This window comes from Achroia grisella, unplaced genomic scaffold, assembly GCF_030625045.1.
Source record: "Achroia grisella isolate CSIRO2021 unplaced genomic scaffold, CSIRO_AGI_Agris_v1 utg483, whole genome shotgun sequence".
NCBI lineage: Eukaryota > Metazoa > Arthropoda > Insecta > Lepidoptera > Pyralidae > Achroia > Achroia grisella.
Genome location: NW_026712886.1, coordinates 1239647 through 1253311, shown reverse-complemented (window position 1 = coordinate 1253311; position 13665 = coordinate 1239647). Strand labels below are relative to the sequence as shown.

General features: G+C 33.9%; 1 protein-coding gene across 1 annotated transcript; it reads right to left on the bottom strand.

Annotated features, from left to right (window-relative positions):
- Positions 1-5536: 5536 nt before the first annotated feature.
- On the bottom strand, positions 5537-6539 carry LOC131845765 (uncharacterized). The gene has a single exon (XM_059194856.1). The coding sequence runs from the start codon at positions 6537-6539 to the stop codon at positions 5787-5789; it is 753 nt and encodes a 250-aa protein (XP_059050839.1). The 3' UTR covers positions 5537-5786.
- Between the last annotated feature and the right edge of the window lie 7126 nt (positions 6540-13665).

Here is a 13665-nt window from a genome sequence, read left to right as displayed (position 1 = left end):
AGCTAAAGCCTAAAAAGTATTTACGCAAACAAAAGACAGATTATCTCTATATAAGAAGATAAATTTAATCTTTGGGGGAGGCCTATGTTCAGCAGTGGACGTCTTACAAACTGCGATGATGATGATGATGATGAAGAAGACAACTTGAAACTCAAAAAGGGAGTCCTTCTGAATCCTTGGTATTGCAACTAACTGAACTATTTTAATGAACACGTTTGTTGGATTACGAATCCTTATAAATTAATATATAAAAGAGAGAGTGGACTGTATTTATTGAAAAGAAAATAATTAATGGATAATGAAATAAAAATACGATTTCGACCTGGAAGATCGTCTTCCACACTCCGAACACCCCAAAGTAAGCAATGTAACACCAAACTTACTCACCTTTGCTCAGGAACGTCCCGATGTGTAGTACTGTTTAGTGACCACGCACTCTACAGTGTATATTTTCATCAAAAACAATTATATTGTGTTAAATAATTCCTTAATTATCTTGTTTTATATAGATAAAAATACGGAGCGTCCTTTTAATTCCAGTTCTTATTTTCAATTGTTTTTTTATTCTTTTTTTGAAATTTAAGTGGCCACATGTTTTTATATGTGGCCAGTATTACCGAGCGCCCTTTGCTCCAGTAAGCAAGCCGGTGATACAACCTAGACTAAGGAGGTTCGGAATACGGAACAACGTTTATAATGCATTAAAAAAACCCCAGAGCTCGGAGTTTCCCTCTCTATCACACTAAAGATACGCATAGTAAATCCATAGAAAGTTAAGGTTATTAATCAAAACAAAATATCTTTATTCATGTAGGTATATTGAATTAATCTTAAGATCATCCTAATCTTTAGATCATAATTTTATATTTTAAATAAATAAAAAAAAAAATAATAATAAAATTTTCCGTTACTTTGAAATAAAGTTCAAGCCATACATTAATTTATTATTAAAATGTATATCTGTATTGATTATACAAATATATAGTAGTGTCAATATTCTTTAACAATATAATGATAATCTCTTTTAATTCTATTCTAATTGCCTCCTTTCATATAAGTCAATTAAATTAACCACGCCGTCTTAATCATTATCTAAATACTTTTAAAATTATATACGTATAATACTTCTGTGAATTTCATAATTCAATACAAACAATTATAATATAACTGTTTTGAAAATAAAAACGAAACCTAAAATATAAAAGAATAAGGTCGAATTTAGAACACCTAGCAACCACTAGTATACACCAGTATCCTACATAGCTCACGGTAACGTGACGACGTCGATTCGACTGTAATCGTGTGCACTGAATCTGTGTTTGTCTGTCGCTCCCAATAAGAATTCACAAACAAGAAACTCGATCTTTTGGCAGGTGTCGGACGACAAAAAGCCCAGAATCCCTTGAGGCTGTCCTCTCGTTGTCACTTCTTACCCAAGTTATAAGCGTTAAGCGATCTTTGTTAATTAAAATTTAGTAATAAAATAATTATTTTTTTTATAAATTGTAAGTGTAAGCAATTTCATTAAAACTTGGACTATATGCATATACTATATGTACATACTATACATACTATATGGTCAAGCTAATGAATTATTACTATCATTATTTTTATTGTTTTTTCTATAGTGACTAAGTAAGGGGCAAGGATAAAAATACCTGCCAATAACGTATTGTATATTCTGCGCTATGTTTACACTATTATTAAATTTGTAGCATATAATAGTTTCACTAGATGTCGTTGTGTCATTTATGCCTATATTCTACTATATAATGGCAAGATTTTTATTCCTCTTATACAATTATTTCCGAGATTCTTTAGTCTGTTACCTCACCAAATAATCTCCCGTTCAATTCGAACGGGGCCTGATCCGAGGTTCGAACCCGTAGCAGTGCCCTTAGACCAATCACCAACCATATCGAGGCAGGCAGGTAGGAGTTGCCTTCAGCCGTTCCATAAGTTCTTCCACGGGTTTGGAGTGCAATCCTGGCTCCTGATCGTTCAGTGAAGCTCTAACGGTGAAGCGTCTAACAGCTTTAGAATAGTCCGAAAAAAAAATCTGTGTAAATAAAAAATAAATATTATGTAATTATTATAATTAAAAATAAATCGCTAATCTTATGACTTGTACCATCCACAGATTCCTGACAAATTGAATCTTACTCGTCCGTTCGGGCAAGACAAAAGGTCGATTCACATTTTATTTGCCATCTGATTCCTACGCCTCAGGGGCTCCTTCATTTTCATCACCAGTATCTAATGGGATTTCAATTACATTAGCACATGGTGATATTATTTTTAAATTTTTTTATGACTGTTGCTGGTACTGGCCATATAGTTTTATATCTCATATTTAAATTCTATTTTTGACTATTAAAAATGACTACCTTGGGGGTCTAGGGGTTTTGCACACCGCTTTACGACCGATGGTCGCGGGTTCGATTCCTCGCACGGCACAAATATTTGTATTCATGAGTATCATTTTTTGTATCAGCCTGGATGTTTTCTATGTATAATATGTATGTATTCACAAAAAAAATATCTATGTATATGTATCAGTTATCTAGTACCCATAACACAAGCTCTAGCTAGCTTAACTTGGGTCTAGATGACGCTGTGTGAATTGTCCTGATATTTTTTTTTTTAAAGTATACAAAAATTCTCATCTCCCCTCTTAAGGAGAAGAGATGGCAACATATAGACCCCCACAGGGCCCGGTAGAAGCACAATCGGCCGGGGTTCAGGGCCCCAGGTAGATTATTATTATTTTTTTTTTTCTTCATACATATATTATATATCTCCCTTTGATTTATTTATTTATTTATTTATTTATTTATTTAAGATAAGGTACTCACCACACTTACAGATACACCAAAGCGTGTAGTGAGCCAATAATATAACATAATATAATAATGTAATTACCTAAAAAATAACAAACAACACTCAATAAACTTATTAATATTGTCGTGAAAAATATCGACCTCTGGCTGCTCCGAAACCAAGCTATTGAGCAGCGAGATAGCTTGATAAGTAGGAGCAAACTGGGCAGTGCATGTGCGAACATGTGGTGCCGATAGTAATCGACACGTGCGTAGTCGCAGGTACCGCTCTGGGGCATATAAAGAACAACGACTTAGGGTTGTCGGATTATCTATTCTCCCATTCAGCAGCATATAATAGTGCACCATCAGATTACACTTTCGCCTTACCTCTAACGTATTCATACCTACCATACCGCACACAAATAGTGACGGGTATAAAAAGGGATAATAGCCATACAGATTATTGTATAAGTATCGAGCAAATTTTCTCTGAACTCGTCTAACATTACGCTATACTTTGTTTCGTGTGGGTCCCAAATAATTGAATTGAATTCTAGAATGCTACGTACAAATGAATAATACAAAACAATAATTGCACCTCTGTCTCTGAGTTGGCTCGACTGTCTCATTACGAATCCTAAAGACTTATATGCACGATTGCAGATGGCAATTATATGAGTATTGAACGATAAAGTTGTATCAAGCGTCAATCCTAAGTCACGTATTTCTGACACACGTTCAAGCGGCGTCCCTGATATATTATAAGAATATACATAAGGAGTACGACACCGTGTGAATGTCATTGTTTTGCACTTAGAAACGTTGAATTCCAAATGATTACAGTTAGCCCAAGCTACTACCTTGTCAATATCATTTTGGAGGGTTACACAATCCTCCTTACTTCCTATAGACAGAAATAACTTCAGATCATCCGCAAACATTAGACATTCAGCGCTACTGATAACATCTGGCAAGTCATTGATCATGATTAGAAATTGCAGCGGACCCAAATTACTGCCTTGGCTTACCCCAGAACTGATTTCATAGGAGACGGATTTACATCCTTTTAGTTGTACATACTGTGAACGACCAGTGAAATAGCTAACGAATAATTTTAGAAGATCAGGTGTAAATCCTACATCAGAAAACTTTTTTAATAATACGTCATTATGGACGCGATCAAATGCTTTTTTAAAATCAAAGTATGCCGCATCCACTTGACCACTATAATCCATGCCTGTCACCGTATAATCTACAAAATTTAAAAGATTGGTAGTTGTCGACCTTCCAGTCCTAAATCCATGTTGACAATTTGTAAATTGAGACTGGATTTGTGCGGATATGAGGAGATTCAATATGGACTCGAATAATTTTGCTAAAGCACAAAGTATAGCGACAGGCCTATGGTTAGCAATTTGAGATTTACACCCACTTTTAGGTATTGGTGTAACCCTAGATGTTTTCCATAACTCTGGAAAAGTCCCTGTACGGACAGCTAAGTTTATTATGTGTAGAATAGATTCCTCCAATACTCCTATGCAGTCTCTAAGTATAAAAGGTGGGATGCCATCAGGTCCAGCAGAAGTTTCCTTTAATCGTTTTATCGCGCGCCGTAGGTCAACTAAAGTAATATTGTCAATAGCAATTCGAGCCGAGTTTTGATAATCTGGTTTGCCTTCAGTTACTTTGGAAGATAAAACTGGCTGATTGTTTAAAAAACTAGATTTAAAATAATTTGCAAATGCATTTACAGCGTCTGTTCCGGATACCAATTGCCCCTCATATTCATATTGGTCCTCGCACCGCCTATTAGTTCGTTGAGACCTTACGAAGTTCCAAAAACTTTTTGGATCCTTCTTTATATTTAGCTCAGTTTGCGTTATATAATTATTGTAAGCTATATCTATTAATTGTTTCGTACGTTGCCTATAAAATTTAAACATTTCTCTATTATATTGTTTATTATATTTTTTATATTGTTTTAAATTATAATACTTTTTTTTTATATTTTCTATAATTTCTTTTGTATACCAATCCGGATAATGATATTTAGAATTGTAATAAAATTTTTTAATAGGTACATTCGCTTCTAAACAACAAGTATAAAATTTGTAATAAAAACAGCGTAATGCTTCATTAACATCGCTACAAATACGTATCTCATTCCAATATGTCGAAGCTATCGATTCATATAGTGAATTTAAGTCCGCTTTTCGAAAGTTCCATTCTGTCAGTGAATACTGTGACAACGGAGGTGCTGTAACTGATGAATAAGAAACGTACGCAGCCCTCGGATGTGAGATGGTAATGTGAACACCGAGTGGTGGATGGTGCGCGTCAGCCGGCACCAAAGGTTTTACATCTTCACACATTAATACACTGTCACTGCCCAGATTGCTCAATACCAAATCTAGCGTGTTACCATATTTATTTTTAATCACATTGTATTGATTTAATTTACAAAAAGCAACTAAGTAACCATACTGCAAAATAACATTTTGGCTACATGAATTTAAATTAAAATCTCCAAGTATTACTACATTTGATTTTGAATATTTTATCATCGTATTCTCTATAACTAAAAATGTATTAAAATATTTCTCATCATTTGAATTAGGTGGTATATAGACAACACAAAAAACAATTGATTTTGATTTAAATTTCACTAATGCTATTACTACTTCAATATCCTCTGTGTAGCCACCAATATTGGTTATTTGTTCAACTTTGTATTGCGAACGTACTGCTAATAAAACTCCTCCCCAGCCAGCATCATTTATGCGATCACGGCGTATAACGATGTACCCATTCGGGAACAACTCGGCGTCATAAATACTACTATTTAAAAATGTTTCCGTTAGTGCATATATATCAGCTGATTCACTGAGAATTGATAGCTTACAAATATTTAATTTTGAACGAAGTCCTCTAACATTTTGATAAAATATTGAGATATATTTATGCTTAAACTGTTTGTTCTCTTTTCTGACGAAATCCATTGCGCCAAGGTTTTATGTAGACATCTTCCACCCAGTTCTCAGGTGCTAAATACTGGTCTAGATGTTTTGTAGGCACAGATAACTTAAATGAAGCATAATCACCTCTCGAATTTAATGCCTCTGCGAAACAATTATCTCCCGGACAAATTGTTCTCAGGTACTCAATAACTTGTTCTGCTGTAGTACCGATCTTCACATAATATAAATGTAAATATGATTTTCGCTCTGCAGCGGATAGCGTAGTATCAGTCAGATTGCCTGTACCACGAGTTACATTTACAAGCGACCGTCGAGTACGCGGTCGCTTTACCTCGATCCATTCTCCCGTATTACCGCCGGTTGCTTCAATGTTTTCCGTCTGTGTAATAACAGCTTCACGATTACGGTCCGGACCCGACGACGGACACGGAGTAGGGGGCACGCCCGATGACGTCGTTGTTGCGTTGCTTCTAGCTGTCACCTTTTTAGTTGCAGTGGCGATCGCCGATGACGCACGTATACGAGCTTCACGGATTGGCCGCAGATATACTTGCGATGTAGGATTACCCTCACTATCATTTACACTAGTTTTAGATGTAATTTTTCGATCACTGATTAAATTTTTAATTAAGTTATTTTGTTCTGTAATCACATTTTCCAATGAAGATACTTTATTCTCCAGTGAAAGCACAGTCTTAGTTAGCTCACGAATAACTACTTCAATACTTTTTGTGGACATATCTATTTATTTTTAACACAAATATATGGAGCAACACTTACTTGTACGAATGGTCTTATCTATGGAATGGTCTTATCTTGATGGGGTAATAGACTTATCATTGCGGGTAAAAATCATTATTATTATTAAGAATTGTATTATATATTTTTGAATATAGAACCCGCGACCATCGGTCGTAAAGCTGTGTGCTAGACCGCTAGACCACCGAGGTCGTCAATTAGTTATTATATTACTATAAACTACGTGTTTTCATTATTTAGACACTCACACAGTCCACAAATCCATTAAAGTAGCTGATACAAATGGATGGGTCTTAAGTTTAATGTCCAATTTACACTCAGCCCGAGTGGCAGGGAAGTGAGCGGCGCGAGAGTGTAAACACGAGTGGAAACACTTCCCATGCCATTGGCGCTGCCACTCGCGCTGCCCGACGCTCCCTCGATTGTCGGTCAAATGACTGGCAGCGTGTTTTTACATTCAGCCCTCTCGCTCAGTTGTCGCCCGGCAATATTTCCGGCAGCGCGAGTGGCAGGGGAAGCGGCTGAATGTAAATGCAACATTATATTGATAAGGGGAGAAATTTTAACCTTAACAACATGGAAACCTTAGACTTGTCACATCAAATCATAATGTTAACAATTTAGCTTATTGATTAAACTTTAGTTACGTGGGTGATTACATTGTAGCTAAGTTAAAACTTCCAAATTAAGCAAATTTTGATTTGACGTCTTCTAAAAACAATTATTAGGATGAAATGGGAAATGTATGTGAAAAAAAATTATTTTACATAATATTTGAACTAGTTTTAATAGTATCTCCCAATGTTTAAATAAGGAGTAGTACAGATATTGTTATTAATAACTGTTACCCGTGATTTCGCTTGAATGGAATTAAAATACTTTGAATTTGTAAAATTATCCTAAAATTAGCCTAAGTTACTCCTAATAACATTAGGTAATTGCGAGTAAAACTCCAATATTACCTAATGTTATTAGGAGTAACTTAGGCTATCCAATATTACCTAATGTTGTTAGGAGTAACTTAGGCTAATTTTAGGATTCTTCTGCTAGTAAAACTCCAGTCAAAATCAGTTCAGTTGTTTCAGAAATTCATTTGATCTCTGTTTCTGTAATATACCTTTCACATACGCAGTCACACAAACGCAAGTGAATTGAAATGACCAATCACTGACCAGTTCTATAGCCAATCGTAACAGCAATCTGATCGGCTGATCCCATGTCAATTTTCGTGATCAGAAGTCTTGTCTCTCGATTCGTTGTGAACGGCGGTTGCAAGATAGATAATTGTTATAAAATTAATGCCAAAGAACAATCATCATTCCTCAATTTGTGAAACCTGAAGTGGACAGCAGATCCGAAGTGGAAACCAGAGCAAAACGAACAAGGGAGAATCGATTCCGGCTCTTCCAGAGGACTATACGATGATCCGGTACCACCTTCTTTTGAAAGTTGGTTAACATCTGTTGAGAATGACTAGTACATGAAACAACAAGGTTTATCATAAGAAATACCCAAGGAAATGTCCTTGGGTACTTTAACTTCAGTCAACTTCACATACTTTTTTTTTACACTTACATACGTAAAGTATCCTAATATTTTACAACGTCTAAAACATAAAAGTGATTCACCTTCTTTTGAAAGTCGGTTACCATCTGTCGAGATTGACTAGGGCAATGAAACAACGAGGTTTATCATAAGGAATTTAAACTTAGACAATGTAAAAACATAAAACACCACAAACTTACAAAGGCCGCGTTCATACTAACTCATAACATGTAAATTGAAGTGGTTCAAGAAAAAAAAATGGCTCTCTTAATGAAATATTCAGTAGGCAGGCTCGTGAATGAGGTTATATCAAAAGTTTGAGAATCGCCGTCTACATAGGAGTTATGGGGTGTAGCACCATGGAATTATATTATGCGGAATTTCTAAAGGGACTCGAGCGAGATGGGACTATAGACTACGTGGAGTATTGCATGAGATAAATAATTTCGTTAGGTTTTTCAATTCTTGATACTTTTTTTATTAAGGGTTCTGATTATTAGATCTACTTAAAACAACATTTATTTAAAAGAGCAACACACAAATCTTACTCATTATTCTTGTGATGAGTCTGTGTTCCAAATGAGCGGTAGAATGAAAAAAATGTGACTTTTCAAAATTGCTTATATTAAGTTTATTTGAATAAAGATTATTTCTATTTCTATTCGGGCTATTGTCAGGTGCTAAGATCAGTAACACTGCGACCTGCATAGATCTATTGTGCTAGCCCTTTTTAATACATGATATAAAGTTTAATATATAAACATCTTGGACAATTCACACAGCGCCATCTAGTCCCAAGTTAAGCAGAGCCTATGTTATGGGTACTAGACTATTGATATAAATATGTAGATACTTTTTTAATAAAAATATATACGTAATATACATATAGAACACCCAGAACGAAATAAACAATCACACTAATAATACAACTGCTTGTATGCAAGGAATCGAACCCGCGACCATCGAAAGTAATAACTAAACCAACCAACAATGAATAAAATGATATATCTTAAAATGAACGTATATTTTCCTCTATTCCGAGCAGAAAAAAACTGTTTCACTTAAGGTACAGATAATATAAATAATTTTGTGACTGTGGCAATCAAATAAATATACAAGTTACTGCTAGGAATAAGAAATATTGCCGTTAACAAATATGTAGGCGTTAACGATTTTTTTATTTTCATTCCCATCCGAGTAACAAGGTAAGTTTGACTGACTAACCTCACTTCATGCTCATTCTATAATCCTCCACTGATAGTGTAAACCGTTATCGCAGGCGGGTCCACTATACAGTTTTTTTAAAGGATTACTCCATAAAAATCCATAGCAAATCCATTACATGTATATATATTATAGCAGACAAACCCACGCCTTGTTGTGGCTAAGGTTAAATAATGTTGCGACTATAAATTGAGATGTAAGCTATCCTATCTTTCAAGTTGGTTTAAATTGCAGACAATGTGCAAATCAAATTTGCAATCAGTTCAGTAGTTTGGCAGTCCATCGCGGACAAACAACGAGACACGTAATTTTTATATATAAAGATTATCATTTTTGTATTAATCTATTTTATATTTCGTATTATCTACTTATTAAATTGCAATATTACTATCTGATTAAAGCGATGGTTGACTGGTAGAGAATGCCATCAGGCATTTAGCAACGCGACGGTTGACTGGTGATGCCATCAGGCATTTAGTCCATCTATGACGACCTCGGTGGTCTAGCGGTCTAGTCTACCGCTTTACGACCGATGGTCGCGGGTTCGATTCCTCGCACGGCACAAACATTTTGTATTCATGAGTATGATTGTTTGTATCGGTCTGGGTATTTTCTATGTATAATATGTATGTATTTACGAAAAAAAAATATATATCTATGTATTTGTATCAGTTGTCTAGGACCCATAACACAAGCTTTAGCTAAAGCTAAAGCTTAACTTGGGTCTAGATGGCGCTGTGTGAATTGTCCTGAGATTATTATTATTATTATTATTATCTATACAATTTTGTGTGAAAGAATAAATATATAAATAAACCGCATATGTGAGCGTACCAGTGTAGTGTTCATATTGCAACCATAAAATTTCTTTAATGAAAATCGTAATTCCTTTAGAAACACGATTTCGAAATAAATACAATACTATAAAGTTGTAATAACAGTTGGGAATTGTAGTGAAGATTTATTTTAATAGTCCATTTGCACGATAGAAGCTCAAACGCGACGCGAGTATTTAAAGGACTTTATAGAAGAATTACTAGTTGTACCTGCGACTTCGTCCACGTTGTATACTGACTTTGAGGAAATTAAAACCAATATTTAATAATCTAAGTTTTTTTTTTAGATAATATAAAATATTTTTCTTACAAACTCATCTGATATTTTATTAAAGGTAATGTTTTACAAACTTTGAATGTCATATTTATTTATATTTAAAACAACAGCCTAATGCGTTAAAAATATACTGCCATTCAGCTCTCTTTTCAACCCGTTACAACCCTTTCTTCGCATTAAAAAGTAGCCTATATAATTTCTCACGGTCTAGCCTATGTATGTACCAAATTTCATATAAATCGGTTCAGTAGTTTTGCCGTGAATACGACAAGACAGACAGAGTTAGTTTTACATTTATTATATTAGTCAGAATTATTGATTCGACTGTACTTTTCCTTTTTTTTTTCTTCAGCTACAGAGTAAAAATACAATGTCACCACTCGTTGTCATCCACAGAATATCGTAAGTAGCGACTAGGGGAATAAAACGCAATTAAGCAAGAAGGAAAACGCGAAATAAAAACTCTCCGGCGTTTGTTCAATCTACTCGTAATAAAATGGCTGAACAGTTTTGAATTTAATTTAAATTCAAAGACTAACAGATTATAATCGACATTATTATATAAGAATAGCTGTACCCGCGACTTCGTCCGTGTTGAATTTAACTACATTTTTCTAAAAAATAGAATTTTTCTAAAATATAATTAACCTAAGTTACTCCTTATTACATCAGCTACCTACTAAAAAAAGTCCCGTCGATATTTAGACATTAGCCGGAACAAACAGACCGACAGACAGACAGACAAAAATGAATATTTAGAGTTGTATATTTTTAAAGCCACTTCATAAAAAAATAAAAAATATGTCTTAAAAATTATTCAAAAGAGCAACACGTAAGTTTCTTGCTCTTCATGTGATGAGATAGCTATCAAATGTTCAGTAGATTTAAAAAAATATATTATGACTATTAAAAAAAATATTTAAATAACGAATTTTCTATTGTATTCTAGATTTTTTCATATTTTCTTGTAACATATATTAGACAGTTATTTTTCATAACTATTTGATTAGTTCGAATTTTAAATTCTCCAATTTGGGAATATTTAAAAATGAAAATGAACAAAACTAGTTTAAAAATATAAGTATGACTATTCAAAAGTGCTTAAATGTAAGTTTATTTGAATAAATAATTTTCTATTTTATATGTATAAAATTCAAAATTCAAAAATCATTTCTTCATGTAGAACATTTTGGCCGCTTATGGACGTAAATTTTTTTATATTATAATTTTTTCTCTACCGTCCAGTTTAGTATATAGATTCAATTGAGAAGAACTGGCAAGAAACACAATTGAAATAGGAACTTTTTTTTAAAAGCCACTTTATTTACAATGTATATTTTTTTGTCTATACCTACATATAAATAAAATTGGAGTGTCTGTATGTAATATTGAAAAAATCGTTTTTTACTACATGCATATGAATATAAATACGGTACATACACCAAATTTTTTTTTTATTTTTGTCTGTCTGTTTGTTCCGGGTAATCTCTGAAATGGCTGGACCGATTTCGACGGGACTTTTTTTGGCAGGTAGCTGATGTAATAAGGAGTAACTTAGAGTACTTTTATTTTAGAAAATAAAGTTAAACTGAAAGTCGCGGGTACAGCTAGTGTAATATAAAATGATATAGATATAAACACAATGTTGTTTTAAAATAAAATAATACCATTGTCAACACCACACAGCTTCTTAAAACACTGATCTGTATGAAAACTTTTGTGCTAACTGGCGCCATTCCTCAGGAGTGTCGCAAACTCGAGTTGCAGCGTTATCAGTTGTCATACAGTCGGACGGAGTTTAACTCACTTTTTATACTAGTTCGCCAGTGGAAAATTCTCGAAAGGAGTTTCTTTGAGTTTTAGAGATGCGCCAACGTATTAAATTCCATGTTTCTTCACGATTAACGTTGGTATATGTTTTTGTCGTTTGGAAATGTATTTATTTTATTTAGAATTTTCATTTTGCCAGTGAACTATTTCTCTTGGTCCAGTACACTGTCTCGTAATAAAATAATTTTAATAATTAAATTAACACTGTTAATAATAAGTAATCCCTGAAATGGGCTGAACCGATTTTGATGGGACTTTTATTGGCAGGTAGCTGATGTAATAAGGAGTAACTTAGGCTACTTTTACTTTAGAAAAATTCTTAAAATAAAGTTGTATTCCACGCGGACGAAGTCATGTTTTCAGCTTTCATTAATAAAAAAAAAACAATGTTACCGTTAAAGGCGCGAAATAAAAACAAAATGGCGGCTGCAAACGTAGATTTACCAGGCCATTTATTCGTGTTCCATTTTTAAATGTGGTTAAAGGTGTCCCTGGCGGGATCCCAATGCTATGAATATTAATAAGTGTTAATCAATATTAATTGACAGCCTCGCTGGTGTAGCGGTTTAGCACACCGCTTTACTTCCGATGGTCGCGGGTTCGATTCCTCGCACGGTCCAATCATTTATATTCAAAAGTGTGTTTATTTGTATCGGTCTGGGTGTTTTCTATGTACAATAAGTATGTATTTAGAAAAAAAATGTCTATGTATTACCCATAACAGAAGCTTTAGCTGGCTTAACTTGAGTCTAGATGGCGCTGTGTGAATTGTCCTGAGTTTATTATTATTATTGTTATTCTTCTCTATCGTCTCACTCTCTCTCTTATTATAATTATTTTCTCCATTATTACTATTATTATGTAACAGTTGTTGGTGATCTTAAATAAAATAAAAACCATGTAGTTCGCGAAGTAATTGTCAACTGTCGATGTTGTGGTTAATACAACACTTGATATGCCCGCAATTCCCTCGATATATACATATATATTAAATCAAACGTGCCAAGGAGCGAGCGAGCCTATCGCCGTCTCTCAGATAGATCAGTATTTCAAGGTAATTAACTCTGAAGACTTAAGGCCAGCATTTTAGCATGACATACCGAAGTTAAATACTGCAAGCCAGGTGATCCACTACTCTACCTAACAAAAACAATTTAGAATACATTTGGGATATCATTGAAAATAAATTTAGCATAAAATAGTATGTATAGTTTTAATTTAATTATTCTTAAATAAGATGATTTCGAATTTAGCCTAGATTTGTAAATGTATATTTATGATGATCTCTTTGGTGATGGTCATATCGATAACCTGTGAGACTGAAATAAATGTTGTATGGTAGACTTCAGTTTGTATATTCTATTATAAAATGGTAACATTTGTAATCTATATTG